We start from the raw sequence: 27,746 nt of genomic DNA on the forward strand, positions 1-27,746 counted from the left end.
AGGATACAGAGGCTCCCACAGTGAGGGAAGGGGAAGAGGAGCTGGCTGATGCCATACTGGGTGCCACGTGCTGCACAGTAGAAGAGCCCTGCGGGGTAAAATAGCGGGCTAGCACGGTCTCCTTACCCGCTTTCCTGGGACCCGGCTTTTTCCTGCCTCACGGCATGCGACTGAGGGGGGAGATGTTCGGCTGCGGAGGCTGCCAGGCTGAAAAGTACGGTGGAGGCAGCAGGAGCTCAGGAGAAAGCTTCCTCACGCCACCATCACGAAGCCACGCCTCCTGTAACATCTTAACCATTCGAAAATCTTGAATGTTAAGGCCTCTCAAATGAGAAATGTCTTGTGGTATATTAGGTGTGAACTGACTTTTAAACATTAGTTTTAAAGTCAATTTACATTTTCCTTGCAAATAGATAAATGTCCTTCATTAGTTCAAATTGATTAAGTCTCCCTGAAGGGCAGAAGGACAAGTCTCTTTTAAGGACATCTTCCTCTATAGTGGATAATTCATATGATGATAAGGTAATAATTGTTAGTTCTGATTTGTGTTTGGGACCTTCGAAAGGAAGCTCTGGATCGATCCCTTCGATCCCTTTGGGGATGGCATTGGTTTTGAGAGATGACCTAAAAAAGAGTCTTTCCTTTGTGCTTTGGGAATGGCTTGGAAGCTAAAAGTTGAATGAGGAATAGAAGGCATTGGTAATTTGTGTTGGTCGAATATCTCACTATTTGATTCCACAGCTATTCAATCGAATAGGGAGATATTTTTAGGTACCGTGAACAAATGCAAGAGCAATCAGGGGAGCAGAGCTGATAGCTCCGCTCCCCTGATTGCTCTTGCAGCCCTTTACTAGTAGTATGTGTTTTTGAATAAAGTTTCCCTATCCAAGAACACAGGGAGTCCTGTGTTCATGGATAGAGAAACTCTATCCAGGAATAGGGATAGTGTTACCTGATTGGCTGAGGAAAGCTTTCCTGAGCCAATCAGAGAGCACTAGAGGTTTTGAGTTGTCCCCATTTAACCTCTAGTGTCACGGATCGCACACTGTTCTCAATGAATACTGGCCGCGGGATCCACAGGGCATAAGAGGCTAAATGGGGACAAGTTTCCCCATTATTTCACTTCTAGTGCTCTGTGATTGGCTGGGGAAACAAAAATCCTGATGACGCTGAATCTGTCATCAGAGTTTACCTTTTCTCAGCCAATCACAGAGCACTAGAAGTGATGAATGGGGAAACTATAAGAAAATAAAAGTTATATACACAAAGCACACATATTCAATAAACTACTTTAACAATAATTTTTTTACACATTCTTTTACACACGAATTTGCACCGTTATATCCCATGTTTTTCGGGTCGGGTCCATCTGAATTCAAACAGCCATATTCGGGTAGAATATAAGGACAACCCGAATACGAACACCAACACTATTGGTAATAGGACAAGTTGACCGGTGAAGAGAGGTGAAGTTGAGGAAGAGGGTGTCAATTCTAAAACTGTCGGAATTGAAAGATTTGTAGCTGAGTCAGCATTGCTATAGGACCCTGAGGTGGTATATGTAACTAAAGTATTCATACCAGAGGAAGTGTGTAGTGACAACGTGGTTACTGCAGTTGGTAGTGCTGAAGGGGTGTCAGTGGAGAGAGAGGTTTGCATTTTGGATCTTGTTTGAAATTGTCATCCAAATCACTTTTATAACATTTTTTCCCCTGTGTAAATCGTGTAAAGGGAGGAGCTTTGGTGATAGTGTCAGTGTTGGAAGTATGATCAGAAGGTTGAAATGATGTCTATGCATAAGTGGATTCTAAATGACGATCCACATTGGTGGGATGTGAGCCAGTAGTTGTGTTTACTTTTGGTAGGGTCCCATCTGTATGCTCTCTTTCTGAGGAAGATCCACTTATTTTTTTGAAACTTTCTGTCCTTTTTATTATACACATCCATATTAAAACTCTCAATGTGTTGCTTGAGGGATTTATATTGTTCAATAAATTCCACCAATTTAAGGTTTTCTAACTAAATATCCTTACTTTGATTTTCCAAAATTCCTAGTTTTCTTTTGTAATAGGTCACCAAAAGTTGCATTAATTTACTAGAACAATCTTTGAGTGCATTCTCCCACTCATTTTTTATCCAATCTACGTGTTGTATATTTTGAAAAATTTAGACTGCGATGCCCTCCAATATATATTTTTGTAAAAATTTTATATACCAATATGTTGTTGATTTCTTCTCCAATATAAAATTAAATTTGAATATCAAAGAATTGATTTTTGACCTATTTGGCTGAGCATCCTCACATTTTTCTTCTTTTTGCGACATAAATTCGTCCCAATTATTTCCTAATATATCCATAATAACAAAAAGATCCATATCCATAAATAACAAAAAGAAGGGTTTTTGAGCAAACTTATAGTTGAATTGTATGAATTGTATATAATCACAGTATAAATCACAACTCTTAGTGAACCTAAATTATCAGAAAATAACAGCATTACGAATTCTTAATAAGATATCCGTCCCAATGTGTTCTAGACAAATCCCAACTAATTTAAGTCCTGGTGCAATAGGGAAGGGTTTGGGTTCATTGAGCACTGAGCTGACTTTTCATTGGGGTACAACCTTTATGCCAGAGATGGTTTGCGCCTAAATGAAAGAGGGTGTGCTGTGCTAGGGGAAAGATTTAGGGGAATGGTGGAGGGATATTTAAACTAGGACAGAGGGGGGTGGGATAGTTAAATAAGGTGGCAGAAAGGTTAGTCAGGGGTCAGACATTGATGGGATAGTTGGAGGGAGGGTTATGGATAATTGTAAGGAGCTTCCCATGTTACAAACAAACATTGAATTGTGCAGTAATAATTGTACTAAAAAACAAAAGGATTTGGCAAACAGCGATGGTAAAAGCAGCAATGGTTTAAAGAGCCTGTCATCAATGCTAGAAGCCTAGCAAACAAGATAGGGGAGTTGGAAGCATTAATGAGTGAGGAGGATTTTGAGTTAGTTGGTGTTGCCGAATCCTGGCTTTGTTATTCGCATGACTGGGTTGTCAATCTTTTTGGGTATACTCTCTTTCGTAAAGATGGTCAAACGAAAGGGTGGTGGTGTCTGTCTGTTTGTATGTATGTGAGAAGTGATCTAAAAGTGAATGTGAAAGAAGAAATTGCGGTTGAAACAAGCAATGAGGTTGAGGCATTCTGGGTGGAGTTGAACATGGGGTTGAATAACACACAATTAATTATTGTTTTTTGATTTCAATAGTTCTATGGTATCTTTCAAAAACAATGGTATTTGTTCTACTAGTGGTTGCAGATAAGAGTCTACAATTTCACTTGCATGTGATGCTATGGAGTGAATAACTGAAACTTTTGGTCGTCCTGTGGGATCGAAAAGGTTCTTATGCATTTTTGGTAAGATGTAAAATGTGGGGGGAAGTGGGTGTGCGATTAGGAGATAGTCCTTCGTATTTTTGTCAATAATAGGTCCAGGTCAAGTTATGAAATTCTATTCTGAAAGTTTCAAAAACATCACCCGAAATTGGTTGATACCATTCTTTGTTGTTTAGGATTCGGAGACATATGGATTTGTAATGGGAGGTGTTACAATATTGCCTCCCTTGTCTGATGCCCTAATGACGATATTCCTTTTATTCTTAAGATTCTGAATTGCTTTCACCATGGTGGGCGTAAAATTGTGTGAAGTGGGCCCACCTACCAGATTGCTTTTAAGTATATTGCTTGTGACTAAGTCTACAAAGAGTTGTATCCGAGGATTTAACAAGAGCTCTGGAAAAAATCCAGATTTTGGTTTCCTGGAAAGTGAGTCCCTTTTGGGATCTAATGTTTGTAATGTGTTTTCGATTGAATTGTGAGGTTCCTTTTCCATTAATAGTTCCAAAAGATCACAAAGAGTTCTAAAGTGTTCTATTTTGAAGTCTTTGTCTTTCTATGTGGTTAAAGTGTTGATATAAGCATCTTCCAGCACCGGGTCGTATAGGCATTTAGGAAGTAGATTGTGGGCAAATAGAAAATTGTTCTTTCATTATTATTTCAAATTTGTTATAGTTATTAGGTGGACAAAAAGAGACTTCCTCTTCTGTTGGTGTCAATGTATAGCTGGAAAGATTGACAACCTCTAGGTCTTTGAGTCCTTGTTCGTTCTTAGGAGGTATTGGTCCATGGAGCTTTCTTTGGGGATGGGAGATGGGTAATGCGAAACATATATATAGCTGGCCTACACTGGAGGTTAAGGTTGTTGGACCTAGTGGTGGATTACAAGATGGAATTGTGGGTCCTGATGGTTGAAGTGAGGTGCTGATAGGTGGTGTAAGAGTGATGGGTTCGGAAATCTGTAGAGTTTGTAGGTCAGGTGCCTTGTTAGTCTCCAGAATGGCTGAAGTGTCATGAATTGAGAAGTTCAAGTTGGTGGTATGGGTCTTCGATGTAGGGGATGTTAGTGAAAGCACTGTGAGTAATGAGGGGTAGTCAGGAGGACTAGCGATAGGTAAACCTAAAACGGTTGAGAGGGGATCCAAGGTGGTGGTGGGGAATCTGGGTAGTGTGAGAAGTGCCAGCACAGAGGTGAGAGATGATGATGCACTAGGGGGCGGTGGTAGGGGTGGTAGGGTGGGGTAGGGCGAGCTCTTTTGGGATCAAGGACTACTTCGTGGTGGTAGGGAAGATGAAAAAGAGGGAGGAAACTGGAAAGGGAGAATGAGAAGTGGATGGGTGGGCCTGGGGGGCTGGGGGGCAGGGTCAGGCAAGTGAGGAGGAGTGGGAATTAGAGGGGTGGGGTTTGGTTGGGGTACCTGTGTTGGGAGCGTGGGTCTAGTATAGGGTTGGAGGTTTGTATTCTTTTTTGTTAATGAAGGACCATTTGCCCCTTTGGAATTTATCTTTTTTGCTGATGATTGATACATTGAATTTCACCAAGTGGTTTTTCAAACCCACAAAATTATCCTGAAAGTTAGTAGAACCAATAAGTGATTTGCTATGGTTTTGAAGGGTTTGGAGTTCTCCATTGATCTTGCTGAGATCCGTTTCGTAATAGATAATGAGAATCCTACTCAGTTCTTCCGAACATCTAGTTAGTGCATCTTCCCATTTGTCTTTGATTAGTTCTGTCTTCTTGACATTTGGGAATATCTGTATGCCAAGACCATACGGATTGCATTTTTCTGTGATGTATTTCTGAAGTATTTGATGTGTCAAGTGTACAATTCTATTCCTTAATTTCAGGAATGAAAATAACAAACGGTAAAAGTATTTTTCAAACAACACACATTGTTAAGAGACACAATCCGTATTTTTCTCTTACATTGTTAGTGATAATTTGTCTAATTAATAGGTCACAAGTTACCCCCGTGCCATCAGACACAATGGGGTGCAACTCACTCTTATTGATGCGTGCTGTTTGAAAAATACTTGTACCTTTTGGGATTTTCATTCCTGAAATTAGGAATTGAATTGTACACTATATTTAATACATTGCCACAACAAACAAATAGCCAGGCTTTCTCTTCTTTTATCTGTTCATAGGTAAAAACCCGAAACATTTTGTCACACAGTCTGCCCATAAAAGATCAGCAGCATCTAACAAAATATTTACATACAAAATTGCATTTTTTTTTTTTTCCAAATAATTTTTGAGAATTTTTTTTTTTTTTGTTACAAAACATTACAGAAAGAGAAAAAGGGAAACAAGAAAGAGAAAAAAAGAAAAACAAGACATAACATACACAATGGTCATTATTATTAACAATTAACAATAGTTTGTTCTATGAAGATGATTGCATTGTTTACTTATCGTAATGAGTAGTGGGTAAGAATTTTTCCCACATATTCCAGTTTATATAAAACTTATGAGTTTGAAAAGTGCTAAGAGCTAAAGCACCTTCATAATGATAATTTATATGAATCATTGATATCACATCTGAAAGATTAGGTGTGGTAGAGTGATTCCATTTGGTAACTATAGAAAGTCGGGCAGCGATAAGAATGTCAGTAATCAAAGTACGAAAACAAGGTGGGAAGTTCCCCAGTCCCAAGTTTAATAATGCTAATGCTGCATTTGGACTAGTTAGTACTCCTGTAACATTTGAGATTAGTACAAAGATAGAATTCCAGAAACTACGTAAATTTTTGCATTCCCATAACATGTGTAAATATGTACCTATGTCTCCACATTTCCTCCAGCACAAAGGGGAGTAATCTGGAACAAATTTCGATAATCTGAGTGGAGTTCTGTACCACCTATATAAGATTTTTTGGTACGTGTCCCAGTGTGAAATACATTTAGAAGCTTTGGAACTATAGCTAATTGCGATTTTCCATTGGGAGAGCGTAAATGAAGTCTGTAAGTCATGCTCCCAAATAGCAAAAATGTGAATTCTACTCCAGTCATTTTTATTCTGAATCAAGTTATAATACAGAGAGATACCTCCCTTGCAATAAGTAATCTTTTTACTTCTATTCCAAAGAACTTCTGGGATCACCATTCCTTGTTCCGGAAGAGATTTCAGAAGGTGGTTCATTTGACAGTTTAAATTGATTAAGAAAGGAGTGGAAGTGAGGTAGGTCCGAAAGATATTGATATCCCAGCCTATACCAGAGTTGGATATTAAAATCTGGGATAAGAAGTTCAAAGTACTGCAAAGGTACTGGGATTGGTACTGTTCTTATATTAAAATGTCTTTTTTTTTGTACTTTTCCCCAAATAAATATCATAGCCTCAATTGTAGGTAAGCGCACCTGTGGTTCTATTGATAATTGTAAATTAGCCATCAGAAAAGCCAGATAATTACCAGTTGGTATGAACTTTCTTTCAATATCTAGCCATCTTGTACTTTTGTCTGAATTGATACATATTTCCACATGGGTTATCAAAGAATCTAGATAATAATCCAAGATATTTGGCACTCCCATTCCACCCACTTTCTTAGTTCTAAATAATAATGACTGGGATATACGTGGTTTTTTATCATTCCATACAAAGTTCCTTATCAACTTTTGCAAAGAGAAAATAATAGATTGGGGAATAACCACAGGTATGGTCCTAAATAGATAAAGAATTTTCGGCAATACCACCATTTTAAAGGCTGCTATGGGGCCTATCCAGGATAATTCTACTTTTGATAATTTAACAATATCTTTTTTTACCACTCCTGTCAAAGTTGTAAAGTTGGTGTGAATTAAGGAAGCCAGTGGAGTGGTCAACTGGATACCCAGATATAAGACACTGGACGTAGCCCAACCAAATGGAAAATTCCTCGATAATTGCTCTTTTAATGCAGGGGGAATATTAACTGGTAAGATCCTACATTTCGCATCATTAATTTTATAATAACTCACCGATCCAAATGCCTCAAGTATATGCAGCACAGCTGTTAGTGAGCTCTGTGGATCGACTAATGAGAGAATCACATCATCTGCAAATAATCCTATAGCATGCAAAGATTCCTCAACTCGTATCCCATGTATATCGTGGTTATCTCTAACAGATTGTGCAAAAGGTTCCATTATCAGTGCAAAGAGAGTTGGTGATAAAGGACAACCTTGGCGTGTTCCATTAGATATATTGAAAGGAGAAGACAACATATTAGACAAAAAAACCTGAGCAGAAGGGTATGTATATAGTGCCATGATAGCTGATAGAATTGACCCCTCTAGTCCAAATTTTTGTAGAACTGCACGTAGGAAGCCCCAATGTACTCTATCAAAGGCTTTCTCTGCGTCTAGAGTGAGAAAAATTGTTGGTTTACCAGATTTCTCCGCAATTGTTAGTAAATTAATCATATGGCGGGTCGCATCAGAGGCTTGTCTACCAGTAACGAAACCTACCTGATCACCATGAATTAAGGAAGGAAGACATTCTTGAAGTCTTACTGCAATTAATTTAGCAAATATTTTTAGATCCGTGTTTAGTAATGAAATTGGCCGAAAATTTTGGGGGTAAGATGGTTCTTTCCCCTCTTTAGGGATAGTAATTATGATAGCTCTGAGCATTTCCTCAGGGAAATAACCATCCGAGATAATTTGGTTAAATAGAAAAGACATACGTAAAATAAGTGGTTCTTTAAAGGTTTTATAGTACTCAGCCGTAAAACCATCGATTCCTGGAGACTTGTTTCCAGGTAACCCTTTGATGATTTTTTCAATCTCTAAGGGAGAAATTGGTTTATTGAGTATATCCCTTTGATCTTCCGATAAAGTAGGCAGATTTACTGTTTGCAAAAATGAATTAATTACTTTTTTCTTAGGGGGATTTATTTGTTTGTCATCTTTAAGATTGTATAATTCCTGATAGTAATCTTTAAATGCGTTAGCCATATCTAAAGGGTTAAATAGTTGAGTGTTTGATTTATGATGAAATAGAAAAGGTAATGAGCACTTTATGCGTTTATTTTTAATTTTGGAAGCTAATAATTTACCTGCTCTATTACCTTGCGCATAGTAAGTGGTTTTAGTACTTCGAAAGATTTTCTCTTGTTTCTCTATAAGCAGCAAACGCAGTTCTTGTCTATATTTAAACAGTTGTTGGGATATCTGAGAATTAACTTTGCTTTTATGGAGTGCTTCTAAGTTTCTAATTTTCTCTAGTATTGCATTTATATGCTGTCTTCTCCTTTTCCTTTCATTTGCTGAAAGTTGGATTAACATCCCTCTAATATAAGCCTTATGGGCACACCACAGAGTAGTTGGAGCCACTTCGGGTGATTCATTTAGATGAAAAAATTCTTGTAAATTTTGCAGAATTTTACTCTTAGTAGAGTTACATGCGAACAATGATGCGATGCATCATTTCGCCAAAGATAGGAGAGTGAAGAACCATTATTCGCACTAATACACATAGACACCGGTGCATGATCAGACCAAGTAATATTATGAATAGAAGATGAGGATACTTGCTGCAATGTCCATTTATCTACCAAGAATAGATCAATTCTTGAGTAAGATTGGTGAGGAGTTGAAAAAAAGGTGTAATCCTTTTCGGCGGAGTGAAGACAGCGCCAAACATCAAAAAGTTCTTCCTTACGCATTACTGATTTCGGAGTCGGTCTGGTGTATTTCTTGCTGTTAGATGTATCCAATGAAACATCCGGAACACTATTAAAGTCACCACAAATTACAAGAGAGCCTTCTTGAATTTTCTTCATCTTTTTAAGCACATAACTCAAAAATTTGACTGAGTGAACATTTGGGGCATACACAGATACTAATGTTCTTGTTACGTTGTTGAATTTAGCTACTAAGATGATATATCTTCCTTCTGGATCGATGTCCTGCTGAATCAGGGAAAAAGATACCTCTGATTTGATTGCAATTGTCACACCTTTTTTCTTTTGTAAAGAAGTAGAATGAAAAATATGAGGAAAGTCTCTATGAGAGAAATATGGTACATTGTCCTTTTTGAAGTGAGTTTCCTGGATACATAGAATATTAGAGCCGTGCCTTTTTGCTTCATCCCAAATAGCATGCCTTTTAAAGGGGGTGTTAAGCCCTTTAGCATTGATAGAAAGGATATGGAGCCCCATTATCCATATTTGTAGCCTCCAAAGAGGTAATTACTTTCATTATATGGGAGCATAATATGTTGGGAAGGAATAGCCATTTTGTCAATAAAAAACAAAATATAAACATCAGAGCCATTGTGAAAAAAGAAACAGAAATATAACAAAAACAAGGTATAAAACCTAAGTTTCTCATCTTTGAGAAAGAAGTAAAAAGAAGGGACCATTACTGATCCATATTGCAGCCTCAAACTGCACATCAGTATTGAGGGGAACTTGAGACATGACACGTGCACCGGATTGCTGTGTATAGTGCAAGTTTTCTTCCATCCAGAACATAATTTAGGCTTGTTTCCAATCTGCTGATAAGCGGCCTAGGTTTGCTCCAGATTTAGATGAATTAGGTTGTATATTTGAGTGAATGTCCCAACTTTCAAGTAGATCACAACCCTGTTGAGGATTCCTAACTGTATAAGTGGATCCGTTGCGAAAAATAATAAGCTTAACTGGAAAGCCCCATCTGTATTGAATATGATGCTCCCTTAAGGTTTGGGTCACCGACAAAAATTTTTTCCTCGCTAATACTGTAGCCTGAGATATATCCGAGAACATATTAATATTAGAATAGGGGTCCGGTAGTTTAGATTCCTGTCTTGATTTAGCCATTATTTGTTCTTTGATGTGAAAAAAATGAATCCTCGCCAATACGTCTCTAGGTATTTTTTCAGGAAGATGCGCAGGCTTAGGTAGCCTGTGAGCTCTATCAATCAGCAATTCAAAGGGAGCAGCTCCGGGTATCAGTACCGAGATGAGTTGAGATAGATAATTACTCAGTTCCGATGGAGGTACTGATTCTGGAATTCCTCTAAATTTAATATTATTCCTTCTTGAGTGATCTTCCATGTTGGCAAGTTTTAATTGGACTTGCTGCAAGGTATCTTGTGTAGTAGTAAGTGAATCCACCACTTCGTTATGTGCTTCTGCATACTCTCCCATTTTATGCTCAATGTGATCCACTCTGTCTCCTAATTTGTGCACATCATTTTTAATTTGGTGGATTAACGATAAAAAGTCTTGGTGTAAGGAACTGCGTAATGATATTAACATCTCCTTAAGGGTGGTATCCGAAACTGGGCAGTCGGAAGTAGGGAAAGTCCCTATAGGATCTAAAGGTTCGGATTCTTCCGATATAGGGAATATAGCTGGACTTACCCTGTGTAGAGTTTCCTCCGAGTTCGCCAGCTTCAGTTTGGATTTGACTGGGCTTGCATGAGCAGATGAGGAACGGGACGTGGTATCTGAGTTCCCCTCTTTTGTGGCGTCCTCCTCAATCTGATTATGTAAGCCATTCGGACTCCTGTGATTTTTGGAGGCCCGCCTACTTGCGCCATCTTGGCCGGGCTGTTCCGAGGCCGTGAAAAATTCAGTCAGTTTCCGTGGTGTGGAGCCTGTTTTTCGCTTGCCCATCGCAATACACTGGTGCCCGGTACCTTCCCAGATAAGGATGAGAAGAAAAAACGCCAAGAATATAGTCGCTAAGTATCCCGGTGCTCGGTCACGCTACAAAGCCTCAAGCAGAAGCTGCCATCCGCTTCCACTTCCGGCCACGCCCCCCCCCAAAATTTCATTTTTATAAATAATATGCATTTGTAAAACACTGAAACCATAAACTGTAAAATTCACTTGATTGTTCGGTTACTTGTATGTAAATCAATGTTTCGAGAAATAATGGATTTAACCCCCTACTTTTTTTTTTTTTTTAACAGATTGGAGCTATGGTCGAAATAAAAAGGCCAGATGGAACATATCAGGAAGCTGTTATCAATAAATTAACTGATGCAAGCTGGTACACAGTTGGTAAGAATAATATTTCTAATATAAAAGTGTTTTTTTATTATCTTGTTTCATATTTGACACCACTCAGTATGTGAAATATTTCTGGGGTGTTGTATTGAGACAAGCAACTGATGACTTAAAATATCTTATTTTTTTATATTTGCATAAAAACATAAAACATGTAATAATAAAAACAATATATCATCAGATTAAAAATATAAATCACACATCCATTTTGCATGTGTCAAATTTTATCCATTGTGCTTCACTTTTTTTAGGGATGGACATGCAATACATTGTTCATTACACTGAATACCATTCATCAAAGAGATAATCAAAGAGATAAAAAGGTACAGGAAATAAGATGAAAAAATTAAACAACCAGTAAACAATAATATGTTAAATATCAAATCATTTTCCACAAATGTACTACATACCCCCCTTATGTTACTAGAATCTTTATCATGTGCTGATAAAGCACATGCAGGAAAGGATGGTGTGCAGTGCAAAAGAGATAAACATCAAGAAAGATATTCACAATTATGTTGTAGAAGTAGGATGTGTGCTTAAACCTCTCTTTCCTCCTTAGTCCCTTCTTGGACTCTACCCAGGGTACGTTTATTTCTCCTAATTTTTATCCCTCATTTCCACAATCCTGGTAATACAAATGCAGCTTGCAGAATTCTGTAAGGCTCTTCAACTTTCCCCTAACATACATAGACATCTGTTAGCAGAAACTCCACATCACCTAGTCTCTGTGCTCTAAAAGATGCTCATGGAAACCTATGACAAAATGATACCCACATTTGTAGCAGAATGGCATAAGGACCTCAACAGAAATTTATCGAAGCTGAAGTGGCTCACGGCCTTTGAAATGGCACATAAAACTTTTGTTTGTGGATACACACAGGAGAAAAATTACAAAATTTTATCACATTGGTATAGAGTAGTCTCACTATACCGTATATATGTCCCCTGGTGCCCAGTACTTTCTTGAGGTGTAGATGGGCTGAAGGTACTTACCTACATATCTGGTGGACCTGCCCAGTTTTGCAGCTATACTGGAGAGATATCTTCGCAATATGCTCAGACCTCTATGCTACTACTTTGACTTCTACTCCGGAAATGGGACTACTCTCTATATTTCCAAAAAAGGCCCTACACAGTCACCTTATGGCAGCAGCCCGCCAGCCTATTATGTTATTCTGTAAACAAACAACCCCACTTTCTTTGGCTTTATGGGTTTCCAAGATCAATGAAATTATGAGAATGGAAGAAATTAGAGTCTTTGACAATGATTGTATGGATACATTTACTACATGTTGGGCCTGTTGAGAACTTTATAGCACTTCCTTCAAGTTGAAATTAGGCTAGGTTCTCCTTCTGCAGAAATTGAATTACTAATCCTTAGGTCACTTTCACTCTACTTGCAAACAAATAGTGCCTTCCATCCCCCACATTTTCCTCCCCAAGCCCCTGCCCATTTTGCCCCCAACTTAGATTTTATGTTTATTGTATGTTTATTGTATGATCATTACTGTTCCTGATGTTTGCAATATTTGCACTGTTATTCATACTTGAAACCTTTTTTACATTTTTTGTATGAATTTTATTGTTATACAAAATGTTTGGTATATTTTTCTATGCCTTTTCTTAATAAAAAATATACTGAATCATAAGAGACAGAAGAAGACGGATAGGCAAGTTTGAAAAGATGGGTTTTAAGTGCTTGTAGCCATGCATGTGACAAGATTACGAGTGAGGAGGTCATTTTTGGGTCATTGGGTGAGTAAAGAGAGCAGCTAGGGGTGCATTTTTGTATCAGGTCAGAAAGATAAGTAAAACAAGAGTTGTGTAGGAATTTGTATGCAATACATAGGAGCTTGAATTTGATTCTACACTGGTAGCTGGTACACAGGAGCTGTTGGACAGATAGGAAGCAAACAGAGGATAGTGTCACTGATGGCAATAGAGTTCATGATTTTTTATTTGAAGGGGGTGATCAACAATGTCAAAAGCAGAAGATCTAGGTACAGGATGGGAGAAATGTTTGCCTTGTGACTTAGCTCTGATTAGGTAATTGGCCACTTTATTAAGAGATGTTTCAGTGGAATGGGCTGCTCAAAAGCCTGATTGAAGCGGGTCTAGTGGAGAGTTTATGTTCAGATAATCTGTAAGTTTTCTATAGACAAGGTGCTCAAAAAATTTGGAAACATATGAGGGGATAGGGGGATAGAAATAGGATGGTAGCTAGAACGTAGGGAGGGGTCTGGTGAGGATTTCTTCAGGAAAAGGAGGACAATGGCCTGTTTGAAGGTTTAAGGTAAAATATCAGTAGAAAGGGAGAGGTTGAATAGTTCAATAAGCTTGGGGCCAGGGTGGAGGAGTGGGCATTGAGTAGATCAGAGGGGACTGGGTTAAATGGGCAGGTAGTAGATGAAGATGATGAGAGAAGAGATGAGATGTCATGTCTATGTAACAGGGCAGAAGGAGGTTAGTAATGATTTACTAATGAAAGGTGTAGTTATGGTTGGAGTGGCACAGTGTGTTCACATCTTGTCTGATTTTGATGAATTTTATCTTTAAAGTAGGTGGCTATGTTTTGGGCAGAGAAGGTAGTAGTAGGGGAGCATGTGTGGGTTTAGAAGGGAGTCAATTGTTGAAAAGAGGCTTCTTGGGTTGGAACCTTGAGAGGATATGACAGTGCCAACCTTTTATTTAGCTTTATTAGTTAGAGATAGCTATAGCATAATGGTGCCACATCCAGTTCATTTCTCAAAGCACTTTCTTATATATGCATGGACTTTAAAGGGACTTTTTTTACAGAAATTCACACCATTCAAATGTTTTTCCATAAAATCATATTTTATTTAAACATTAAAAGAATAAGATATATATTTTGTCTCTCATAGACATATAAACATACAATTTATATTCAGTCTCTATTACCTCCTCCTTTGGACTAACACAGAACGGCCCAACATATTGCTGAACACACACTAGATCCTGGACTTTCCAAATTCTGCAACCTCACCCACCTTGACCACTCCCCATTTCCCCTTTTTGCCCACAAGATCCTTACCTTCAACCTCTCTATTTCCTGCTCCCTTTGTCAATTTTTAGACCAGGGCAATAGTAGAGAGAAATCCATAACCTCGACTCGACTAAAATACCATCTCTAGATCAAGCACAACAGTCACATCAAATGTCTAAAAAAGACTGCTCGTGGAACAGAGCTCAGGTGGAGGAGATCTGGCCTCGGTGCTGACTTCATGGACTACAAAGCCAAGCAAGAACACCTTAACACTTCACTCACTGTGACCAAGCAAAATTATTTTTTCATAGGAAGATTGTGAAGACCAGAGTACATATGCAAATGCTCCCAAGGATGTTTTAAGTAGATGAGATTTATCATTTGTGGATCCTGTCTCAGTCATTAACTTTTATACATAATAAAGGGGACAAAAAGTGGGTTAGGAGTATGGTGGTGACAGGACAACTAAGTAAAAGAAAGACAGATAAAGTGATAGATCCAAGTTGATCGTAATGTATCCCAGTACTAAAGCAGAATGTTTCAGTTGAGTATATGCCATCCTTGACTAGATCACAAGAAATGTAGTATGCTACTGTTGTTTTAAGATTCTTCCATGCACCTGCAATGGTTAGTTTAGTTGCACTATAAATAAAGCCAGTTAGTCTTTGCTGGTTTTTGCTTCCAATAGATTTCTCCAAATAATAATGTCAAGTACAATACAAATAAGAATATAAATTCTGATCCATAATTTCAGCACCCAAGGACAGGACAACAACATATGGATTTCCCCAACAATTTAGAGAATGCGCATGGAAATAGGATACCATTTAAAGAGGGCCTTGTAGGAAGTATCTAAGGCAGAGATGTTGGGGGAGCACTTCGTATTAATAATCATATGTTATCCCACATAGTATCTGTATGGTAACACCTAGCTCTTTCTCCTATTGGGACATGTACTGAGTTCTAGAACTGGTTTAGGAGGAAGACTGAATCAGGAATATGAGGCCAGGCACCTGAGGATCATTATAATGCTGTTAAGTGCTTATATGCCTTAAGTGCTAACAGAGAGAAGATACCCCTAATAAGTGACAGTATAAAATGATGCAACTAAGTATAGCTATACTTCTCACTCAGCAGAGCATTGTTGTTATTCATAAAATATTGGAAAGACTTTCCACCACCAAACTTCACAAGAGATTAAAAATCTTTTGAAAATCCATCAAGTAAAGATAGCTGGGAACAAGTTGCTGGAAAAGGATATGCCCAGTTCTTGTTCCCGTTTGCTCATAGAAAATACTAGGTTTTGCGAAAGTAAAATCAGAAAATGCCCTTGGTGCCAAGTTCAAAAGAATGCTGTAACATAGTGGCTGATTTATTAAAGCTCTCCAAGGCTGGAGCAGTTGTACTTTCATCAGTGAACCTGGGTGATCCAGCAAACCTGGAATGGATTTCCTATTTGTCAGCAAATGTTTTCAAACCTGGACCAGGTTTGCTGGATCACCAAGGTTCACTGATGAAAGTGTATCCTCTACATCCTTGGAGAGCATTATTAAATAATGTCCAGTGAGATATTTATGAATATTGATAACATTTGTGAAATATAAGGGAAAATTTATATTTAAAGAAACCAAAATGGTCTCACCAGATTAGTATCTAAAAGTTGGTGTATATGAGTTATGCCACAATTTATTCATGCATACAAATGGATTTCTGGAATAAATATTTCAAAAAATTTAATGGACATTCAACCCTGGTGAGTTTGGCAGGATGTATTTATTTCAGGACATACATTGCTGCTTTAATCATAGGGGATCCTTGCACAGAAATTGTGAATCCAATTACATTTGAAAATAGTGTAAATCTAGAAAAAAAAACACCCAACCCACCAGGAAACACACAATTTGGTAAGAGGAATAGGTAATGTATGGAAGTGCTACAAAATATTTGGTAGCTTAAACAATTTAAATGCTGCAATACGCCCTGGTATGAAGGATTCATGTGGTGACAATGCATTGAGTTCCTGTAAAAAAAAGTATTATACATTTTTGTTTGAGCACATTAAAAACTAGATTGTCTTCTTCTGTATCATAAAAAGCTTGTGTATTTATTCAAAAATCTTAATAGAAAGTTTCAGCAGCGGTTCAATAAGAATACATGAGTGTAAATATGTGTATGTATGGGTGGTGACGCCCGATGGATGTGACATCTCCCAATATAGTTACAGTGTAATATATACCATTCCATACATTCAAATATGGTCATACATACAGAGATTGAAAACAAAAACAGAATGCTAATACAACTCGTGAATTATTGCTCAAGCCTTCTGGGCAGTCCTAAACTCCAAAATAGCATCAACTCTGTGAAGTGAGATAGATATATGACATATGTTCTGACATAGAAATATGACATATCTGTTTAGGGAGACCTATAATTAATGCTAAATAATTGGGTCACAGATGAAGTAAGTTTGATACCCAAATAAGGGATCGATGTTGACTATGCTTGGGGAAAATATTTAGGAAAAGTGGTTTGGGAGGGTGGAGATAAGTTTACTGGAAGGATTAAAGATGTATGGGCATTTACTTTTATAATAAAAATTGAGATGAATTGAATTAAGGTGTTTTGAATATGTTGTAGAGAGGAGGAGAGGTTAGTTCAAAAAAACATAACATTGTTTGCAATTAAGCTTGAATAAACTAAGAAAAAAAAACTCACCTAAGGATTTGGCTTAAGGTACCATTAACAGGCCGAATGTAATTGAAGACAGCAGTCATCCCTGGAGTGTAACATTAATAATAAAATTATATGATAATGTGCCTGCAGAGTTTAGCTGAAGGGAGGGAGTATAAAGCTGTGATTGCGGATAGCAGCCAATATGTGAATCAAAATTAAAGCAAAACTTGTCTCAGGTATCCCCAGTAGTCCCTAGGTTTGAAAGCTTTTCCCCATCTAAATCGAAATATTTTTGTTTCTGCAGAATGTATTAAGTTGGGAATTTTCCTTGTTGCATCAGGGGCTTGCCAATTTCTAATAAAACCAACCTGATCAGGGTGAATTAGCAAATAAATGGGATATGCCTTTTTTAATTGTATTTGGCTTGCCAAAACAAGATAGACACCAAGAAGAAAAAATGTATACCCAAGGAGAAATATTCATAGCTAGAGATTTGGATTGATTTACTTTAATCCTAAGAATAAGCCTGAGCAAACAAAGTTAAAATATGAGAAAGGAAGGGGAGAGAAATATGCGAGAAGGTAAGGGTGAGCAAGGATGTCATTCACTAACATAGACATTTTGTGAGGCATGCCTGCTAATTCTATACCCTTTATATCAGGAGATAGCTCCTGATATAGCAGGATGTAAGCAGATATACTAAGCCAAGGGTTCCAGTGCCAATAAGGTAACTGGTCAGATTGAAAGCCTGAAAATCTCACCACTGCAGTGGGATTCAAATATGATGCATTCAGCCGCACTAAAAAAACATAAACCAAAGCCCTATTTACAAAAACATAAAAGATGTAGTCTTAAAAAATAGTCAAAGGTGTTTTCCATGTTAAGAGAGAGCAGCAATAATTCCCGCGAACACAAAAAAGTACCGTATTCCCCGAAAATAAAGACATACCCATAAAATAAGCCGTAGCAGGATTTCTAAGCATAGACCAGCGCAGAGTGCCCTCTGCCGAGTCATGGAGACATAACTTCTTTACACAGTTTCTCAACTTCACTGAAGATAACAAAATGTATAATCATCAGTGTTTCAGTAGCCTTGAATTGGCTTTTGTGGAGGTGCCCTTATAAAACTCAAGAGGGGTTTCACCAATGGGTGTTGTAAGGTAAAACATTGTTCTGAAGAAAGGAAAAAAAAGTTTTTTGAAAATCCAGTTTGGTAGTATGAGGGTAATGCAGGAGTACCAGATCATTTTGTACCAGGGCAAAAGTCCCACAGGCAGTTAAAACTGCTAATATTGATGAAATATTTTTGAAGGAAGAAAAACCCTATTTCTCAGAGTTCCAGTGTCAGGGTTTCTACCAATAGGGACAGGAGGGAGACCAGCAATGGCAACATACACTATAAAGCCACAAATCGGGATACCTTAAGTGTTTTTATTAGAATTGAATGCATTCAAAGCAACAGCAAACAATGAATAGTGCAACAACCCATAAAGTTACAGTGACAACTATTTGCAAATATACAATGGGCAACAATATCAAGAGCAAGGGCAAGATTACAAAAAGTAAGTGGCACCAGCATGGATTTAGGTACAAGATTCCAGGTCCAATGCTAAGGCAATGAGAGGCTAGTGAAGGCAGAATATATAGGCCTGTGGTAATTATGAGCCACAGTTATTTCCAAACTAGGAGGTGAATCTGCAGTAAGGCACCTGCTGGTTGCCTGTTGAAACACATGCAAGGCATGCCTAACCAAAGTACCACCAGCAGGCAACATAAGGAGCTGCAGGGTTCCTAACATCCAGGGAGCCACACAGGGAGTTGGGATAAGCTTTAAAAACCTGAGTAGTTCACAAATAGATCACCAAGCGCATCATTGAGATGCCGGTCCAGCCCTACCACACCACCCAAGGCTACCTCATGCATATACCAATAGCGCAATCCTTTTGGCACGTGACGCCACCCAATTGATAATAATGCAAACTAATAACCAAACACAATCCTTGCTCTTTAAACCAATATGCAAAATGACGGTTTGCCAATATCTTCAAATCCTACATAGGGCTTGCGAGGAGTACTACAAAACTACAGTGGAGCCGCCTGACCCACTAGCAAGATGTCCCTAACCTCTTCCAAGGGCACTCTACTGAAACAACTTTCTGAATCCTATGCGCTCAGCACATTAGGAAGCCTTTAGGAGTCAATCTCAATGAAATTTTTCTTTGGTTTACGTAAGAGATCATTAAAGATGAAAGTGACTGCAGAATGTACCGTATTTTTCGCCATATAAGACGCTCCGGAATATAAGACGCACCCAATTTTAAAGGAGGAAAATCTAGAAAAAAAGATTCTGAAAGATTATTCCCCTTCTGATCACTCATGTGCCATTCATACCGGTATTCCCCTTCTGATCACTCATGTGCCATTCAAATTCCCTTTCTGATCACTCTCTACCTTTCCAATTCCCTTTCTGATCACTCTGTGTCATTCAAACTCCCCTTCTGATCACTCTGTGCTTTTTTTCTATTGTACGGCAGTTAGGACAGGGAACAGCAGGTGGCGCTGTGCCGGCTTCTTTCGCTTTGCTTTACAGACAGGAGAAAACACGATGCTGGCAGAGGAGAGAAGAGAGACACGCTGCAGCCAGAAACACACGCAGGATCGGGTATCGGGTGAGTATAATATTTTGATTATTTTTTTTAACACATTCGTCGTATAGGACGCACTAACTTTTCCCCCCCAGTTTTGGGGAAGAAAAAGTGCGTCTTATATGGCAAAAAATACGGTAAGTCTTTAGGCTCGATGGACTCCGGCAGGCCTCTGATCCTGATGTTAGTCCACCTGCTATGATTCTTAAGGTCATCTTGCTGGTACATAAGTTGTTGTATCAGAGCCAAGTGGTCATTTAAGGTGTGTGCGTGTTGTTGTACATTGCTCTGGAGGTCTTCGGTTAATTGCTCAACTTCCTCTAAGCGGAATCCCGGGTCTCTCTTAAGACCCTGCATCGCCAAGCAGAGTCTTGTGTGCGTTGGTAGGATTCAAAGTCAGACTTGGGAGGGAGGGAGTCTGTGGGGAGCTGTAGAGGACTGGGAGGGAAGCGAGAATCTTCACCTGATCTGCAGTGGAGGGGTGAACTAATAGTTGGTTCTTAGTGTAAAGAGTCTGCCAGAATATGATCCGTCTGGAGTGTATGGGCAGAAGAGTATGTAGTGTTGGGTCCATGGCCAGTTGCTGCAGATGGGCGTGATCGAGCAAAGAAGTTGCCAATCTCTTGCTTTTGCGAGGAGTGGCCTGCTGGTTTTCCCTTGCCCATAACTGCTGAAAATTTGGAAGTAGTTAGAGCAAATTGGTCAACTGGTTCAGTAAGATGTCTAGGATCACCGAATAAAGTAGTTAGCAGGAATGTTGGAATCTGTATCTGACTGCCAACTTGATGGTGTCAAAAATCTGAGCAACAAATCCGGGATAGAGAAGGACTGGAGCAAGTACAATCTATTCCCCCGGCCAGAACATGCTGTTGCAGCAAATGATCTCTAGTTAGTATGGGTCACCTTTTGCATAGTCAGTTGGTGGTCATTTGATTGCTGTATGGGTCACTATTGGGCTGGGCCTGGCAGGGGTGGGTAAAGAAAAATACCTGGGGTGCCAATAATGAATGAAAAATTTCTCTGTTTCCCTTATGTTATCACCTTTCTTGAGAGCAGTATCTTTACTAAGTTTTTATTAGCTCCAATGATCACACAGTTCTTAAACAACAAGATATGTATCAACATAGAAAAGAACTAACAAGTATCCAACAAATATTTAGAATAAGCTAAACAATGATCACACAAAGTAACATGATACGTTTTGCAAAGAGACCGTCCTCTGTATCCTTCACCCTGGCTGGGCTCCAGGAAGAAGAGAGAGAATAAGAGGTATAAGAGGAGTCAGAGAGGTAAGAGAGAGATTTGGGGCTGTTGTCCCTTTATATATATCTCCAGGAGCCCTCATCACATTCAGCCACGCCCATGCATCCACCCCTTATTTTAGAGGCAACCCCCATCAAGGCTCACCAACAGTAATATTGAAAACATCATTTAAAATAGAATATGCATGAAAGTGCTGATTTTATACAGTTCATGTTTTGCACTCCAACAGTGGGAGTCCCAAATCAAAGAGCAGCTATACTTTTATTGTGACCTAACAACAGTGCCCAGGTTCAGAGATAAAAGTGAAGTATAATAGGGTAAAGTTTTTAACTTAGGAAGTGCTTTAAAAAGAATACGACCCTGAGATTGTATTTCTTACAGATATCTGTCTCTCTATGTAGGTTGTGATGTGTAGAAGGGATAAGTGAATGATGTGTAGAAGGGATAAGTGAATGAGCCAAGTTGAATGTCCCCTGGCCGAAATGGCAGTGCTGTGTGGCTGGAGACCACAGGTGAAGGGGGAAAGATCCCTGTAATGAACTGTTCAGTTTTCGGAAGAGATCTAAGTACAGTTTTTAGTGCCCTGCGCTATTATCAGTATCTGGGCCTCTTCCTGTGGGGTGTGCAGAGTTGGACTGCAGCAGGAGCAGTGGTAAATAAGCACAGGGTCCTCCATGATGAGGCTGTCGGGCGTCTCATAGAAAACATGGCTGCCGAGACCTTATGCTGCCTGTAGTTCCTGAGGTCTCCCTTGCTCCGGGAGGTCCCTGTGTGGAGCTGGCTGGGCAAGATGCCCAGAGTTATCATAGACTGGGAGCTGGTGTACAGAGAGAGAATCCCCGGGGCACTCTCCAGGCACCACTTGGACAAGATGGCCATCCGATCCGCCCTTGAACCTGTAGTCCCACAGAACTCGGCGCACAAAGATGCTGCGTTACGGCCCAGAGAGACCTGGCGAATAGCCTTTGATGTTCTACAGATCTTTCGAGAACCAGAGAGAGCGAATGGATCTCTTGTTTCCTATTCTAATGAGGTAGGAAACTGGTGTGTAGTGGAGCTAAGCAAAGGGCCGCAACCGCCGATGACTCCTCCCATGGAAGACCTACTAGTTGGTATTAAAAGAATTTTATTGTATTTTTTTTCCCCAATTTCTATTTAATAAAATGTAATGATTAAATGATCGAATTGATCTAGATCATGAATTAATGTAGCAAGACCAGAACAGACATGTAGGGCGAATTTTATTTAAATAAATTTGGAGTTCTCATTGTTTCCTAAGAGTACTGTATGTTCTGCTGTTTTCCACATGTAATGTTTCTGTAACATTGTTTCATTTATTAAAAATCTTAATAATAAAAAAAAAGAATTGTATTTATTTCAGTCAGGTAATATGACTGGCAATATGGCTTTTGCTATTTGAATCAACCTGCTGACTACTTTGGTAATTAAAAATTAAAAAAGCTAACTGTCACCTATGACCCCAGTATCCAATATTTGATTTATAACATTAAGGGGTGTGTTTATAAATTATTTCCCTGTCAATTTGACCTTAATGTATACAAATTTTTCTATTGTGACTGCTGTGGGTGTTTGACAATTAGCCACTAGGTGTCAAAACAAGTCATTGTGCCCGATTTATTAAAGTTCTCCAAGGCTGAAGAAAACACACTTTCGTCAGTAAACCTGGAATAGATTTGGTCCAGGATAGAAAACATTTGCTAACAAATAGCAAATGGCTTTTAAGAAATCAATTTCAGATTTGCTCGTTCACCCAGGTTCACTGATGAAAATGTATCTATTGTTTTAATATGCACTGAAACAAAAATGTGGAAGGACTTGAACGGCTGTTGAAAAGCCTGCAGCTGAATTGAGGGGAATAATTTATAAGATAAATATTTGTATATTTTGAACATTTCTTCTTTCGTACCCTTATGGGTCAGAAACATTTTACATTTTTACTATGGGCCTGTTTATTCTGCAATAAATTTATAATTACTCAAGATAATAAAGTAATATTTAGTTTTTTCGGGGGATAGTGGTGTCCTTTAAATAGGGTAGTCCCAGAACTATTCAAATTTAAAAGACACCCTTGATGTATTGAAAGTTTTTGAGGATATGAACCTTCCAGCCCAGGCAGTGCTAGTAACTATAGATGTTGAGACTCTCTACTCAAATATACCCCATATTTTGGGTTTGCTAACAATTAGAAAATTTCTTTCTGAAACAAGTAGAGACCTATATAAAGAAAATGAGTTTGTGATGTTTCTGTTACGTTACATAATTACTCCTAACATGTTCCTTTTTGATGGAAATATCTACCTCCAGGTACAGGGGGTTGCGATGGGGACACGATGTGTCCCCACCTACCCCAACCTGTACCTGGGGGGTTGGAAGAAAGAGATCTTTGCGGATGAGTGCCTGTGGCGCAGGTACATAGATGACGTTCTCATGATTTGGCAGGGATCAAAAAACTATTGGAAGAATTTTTTGACAAACTTAAGGATAATTCCTTTAATTTGATTTTTACGATGCAATGTAGTGAATCCTCTATTCCATTCCTGGATTTGAAAATTAGTATTAATTCTGATAGAAACTTGACATCCAAACTATATAGGAAGCTCACAGCTTGTAATACTACTTTGAAAGCAAACAGTGCACATCCTCTACCTCTTAAGAAGAGTATACCTTACTCGCAGTATTTAAGGGTTAGGAGAAAATGTTCTATGGAAAACGAATTTGAGAATGAGGCTAAGGAATTGCCAGTGAGACTATAAGAAAGGGATTATATTAAAACTGCCCTATAAGAAACCATATCAAAAAGCGAAAGGACAGAAATGCGCCGAATTGGTGTTTAAGGAGAAGCACTCCGAAAATCAAGAGAATGTTATCCGAATTATAACTAAATATTCAGCTCAACATCAGGAAATAGCAAACATTTATAAAAAGTTTTTCTGTTGTCTGACCCGCATATAGGTAAACATGTGGGCACAAGTTTGAGCTTCGTATATAGAAAAATACCATCATTGCGGGACAAACTAGTACACAGTCATTTTAGTAACCTAACTTATCAGAATAAAGATGAATTGTCCATAGAGACTTTTGCTTGTGAGACCTGTGGGCAATGTCAATGGATCCATTCGGCATCCATTCAAAATCCCCATCAAAGTAAAACCTAAACTAAAGGACCAAGTAACTTGTAAAACCACAGGAGGTATTTATTTAGCATTTTGTAGTTGCGGCCATTATTACATTGGCAAAACTAAGTGACAGTTCAATAAACGAATATATGAACATGTCTATTCAGTTAGAAGTTGCAGAAATACAACCCCCCTTAGTCACCATATGGGGGTACACCATAATTTTGATACAAAGTTGATAAAATGTATTGCCTTGGTAGTAGTTTCGCCTAATCTTAGGGGAGGGAACTTGGATAAAGAATTATTACAAAAAGAAACCAGATGCATTTACAAACTAAGAACTACCTTTCCACCTGGCCTAAACGAAATGTTGAGCTACAAACCATTTCTATAAGATGAAGCTATAATCGAAAACTCCTCCTTTAGGGAGATTGAGGGAGGAAGGGTAAAACAAGTTGAGAGAAAATAGGGGATTTGATGTTTGATGTTTTTTTTTTTTTTTGTTTGTTTTTTTTTTGCTATTGTTGGGTCATTGGAGTATTTATATATATTACATGCATGTTTTGCAGGTTGATGTTAAAGTTATATAGCAAAATAAGGATGTTAATCATGATATGGAATACATTTTGCATATTAAAAAGAACATCAAGATATTATCATTTATCTAAAAATGGTTCATTTAAAAATGGATACGATGTTTATACTGAATTAATGTTGATATTATTAAGACCTTACAAAGCATTCAGAATGTTTTTTGTTGCTTTGAATCTTTATATAAAAAAAGTTTTTTGTGTAAATTTGCTGTGAATGTACACTAACTCTGTTGTAATGAATGATGTGGTTTCCCTTAGAATGCCCTTAGCATTGATATAATCCTTTGCACCATCAGGAGGCGCCAAGCCCTATGCTAAGACTATCCAAACAAGGGCTTTGTATGCACTGGCGTTTTGGCAGTGGATTTCTTTTATTTGAAAGACCCAATCACAAACTTTGGAGTGGTATAGACATTCCTCCTTGTTAGGAGGAACTGTTGGGCCCTCCTCCACAACCAGTGACGTACGGCGGTAATTTGCGGTAATTATTAAGCACATAAAGGAGAAGGGAAATGGATTCAGTCTTTGGAGCAGTACTCATGAGACAAGGTCAATTGCAAATAGAAGGAATTTGCTTCAATTGATTGTCTAGAAAAGTAAGTGATTGTTAGGCTATGTGTTTGCACAGGTTTTTGATGATGGGGGATCTTGTTCACTGTGGTTAATATGGATGGGGGGATTGTGCTTCCTCCACAAGGATAGAGTAATTTTTGTACCCTAGGGAAGTGTTCACACCTGGGGCGGGCAGTTTGCATGGAGATTGAGATTGAGAATGTACGTAAAGAAGTAGATTTTAGTACGCAAAACGCGTCGATGATCACCTGGGGCGGGCAGTTTTCATGGAGATTGAGAATGTACGTAAAGAAGTAGATTTTAGTACGCAAAACGCGTCGATGATCATTGCCTGCTTAAACAAATTTATGTTTATAATAATGTAATGATTTTATGTTATTTTATTGAAAAATTTCTAACAAATAAATGTTTTAAACGTATGTATTGAAAGTATGTAATGTGATGCCTTCAAAGTCCCGAGGTAAAAATCCTCAAACAAAAAATATTTATTCTGTTTTACAAAGTGGAATTTGGCATTGGAATTTTTTATGCTGAAATATAGGGATTGTCCAACCATTAGGATAGGAAATATTAGATACAGAGCCCTGGATTTATCAAGGTTTATATTTTTACCCCAATATAAGAACAAATTGAGCAATCAATTCCAATATGGGAGTCAAACTGTGTTTAAGATTAGATATGTATAGTAACAAGTCATCCGCAAAAGCAGTTATTATAAGAGTGAAGATGTGAACCCACTTTGATGCCCTTTAAATCTGGTAATGTTTCCAGAAGCCTAAGGAGGGGGTCAAGGGCCAAACTGAATAGAATTGGTCAGAGAGGACAGCTCTCTCTGGTTCCACTGGACATTATTATAGAGTTCGATTAATCGAAAAAAGAGGAGAATGTCTGTCCAAAAGCTCTACTGGACAATATGGCATTTAGTAGTGGCCATTCAATCTTGTCAAAGGCCTTTTCTGCATCTGGACTCAATAGCATAGATCTAGAGCTTGGGTGTTGTGCGGCTTGTACCAAGGCTATGATGGCAGCACGCATCCATCCCTATGCTAGAGTGTTTGTTGCAAATAAATCCTATTTGGTGTTTAGTGAATATAGCAGGGAGGAAAGTATGCACCCTATTTGCCATTAATTTAGCAAAAATCTCGTAATCACAATTCAATAGTGATATGGGTCTTTAGGAGGCCAATAAGTCTGGATTTTTCCACAGTTTTGGGATTGGTGTTGTGTAGGCTTCATTAAAATCCGATTATATTTTATATTATTCTGCTGAGAATCCATCAGGGCCTGAAGTTTTATTTGTTGCCAGGGTGCCAATTGTATGGAGAACTTCAGTTTCTGATACTAGGGAATTCAAAATCCCCCCTGCACGCTGCTGAAAATTTGGGTAGTTTAACCTTTCTAACATACACAGAAGTAAATCAGGTTAAGTCTTCTGAGGGGAATACAATTTTTTATAATATTTTCAAAAGCCAATAGAATCTCCGGATGGGTTGTGTGAACAGCATATGTTGTTTAGGGTCATGCGGATTAGCTAACTGGGATAACAAGATGCCAATTTTGTTTCCCCATCTAAAAAAAGATTGTGTGTGGTGTAAAGAGCATCTGTTTTAATTTGAGTAGCTACATGGGCATTCAGCAAGACTACTGCCTCTTGCCATGATACCTTTGGATCTCCATCTTTCGGTTGGAGATACAATCTTTATGTTCGAGTGACTTGTTCTGAAAGGCATTGTATTGTTAGTAGTATTCCCACTGTGAGGTAAACGTCATGATATGGCCTCTCATTATAGCCTTCATAGTATGCCACAGCAAAAAGCAGAGTGTCCTAGTGCTGCAATATGTCATCCAGTCCATTTTCCCAGTGAGACTGAAGGTAGACCTTAAAGCAGGAGAATCTGAAGTATGAGTATGAAGTTACCAATGGATATTGCAGATACCCCAGTAGGCAAGCCTTCTGCTAAGAACATAAAGTCAATTTTGGAAAATGTGGAGTGTGCCTTTAAGTAACATGTGTGATCTCTCTCTGTTGGGTGGAGAGACGTTTGCAGTAGTAAACACTTTAGTTCAGAAGTAAAGGATTCTGGTCTGATATTTGCTAGTTTGGATCCATCTAAAGTCGGGTCAATACCGTATTGAGGTCTCCTGCTAAAACTAAGGATAGGAGTTCATCAAAGTATTTTTATGTATATTAGTGAAAAAAGGAAAGGAGTTTGTATGGGAGCATATGCCGAGCAGAAGGTATAGCCCGTGCCTGCAATTTCCACCTATGCAAATAGATATCTGCTCTCAGGGTCCAAATCTGTGGGAATAATTTTGTAAGGTAGATTTTTATTTGATAGTGCCACCCCTCTTGTTTTAGTTCTGTGAGTGGTGTATATCACATCACCAATCCATGGGGCTCTCAAAAGTAGGGCCTGCCCTTCTTTCCAATGAGATTCCTGTAGAAATACTAGATGTTAGGGGTTTTGTTTTTTAACCTCC

The 27,746-nt window shown here is 38.5% G+C and overlaps 1 protein-coding gene across 5 annotated transcripts in view; it reads left to right on the forward strand.

Annotated features, from left to right (window-relative positions):
• Nucleotides 1-27,746, forward strand: part of ARID4B (AT-rich interaction domain 4B) — a 420,630-nt gene that overhangs the window by 111,074 nt on the left and 281,810 nt on the right. For all 5 annotated transcript variants that reach the window (XM_072409207.1, XM_072409204.1, XM_072409206.1 and 2 more), the window contains one exon: nucleotides 11,275-11,365. In XM_072409207.1, coding sequence (XP_072265308.1) covers nucleotides 11,275-11,365 — 91 coding nt within the window. The remainder of the gene's footprint in view (nucleotides 1-11,274; nucleotides 11,366-27,746) is intronic.

The sequence above is a fragment of the Pyxicephalus adspersus genome, chromosome 4 (genome assembly GCF_032062135.1).
Source record: "Pyxicephalus adspersus chromosome 4, UCB_Pads_2.0, whole genome shotgun sequence".
In the NCBI taxonomy this organism is placed as follows: domain Eukaryota; kingdom Metazoa; phylum Chordata; class Amphibia; order Anura; family Pyxicephalidae; genus Pyxicephalus; species Pyxicephalus adspersus.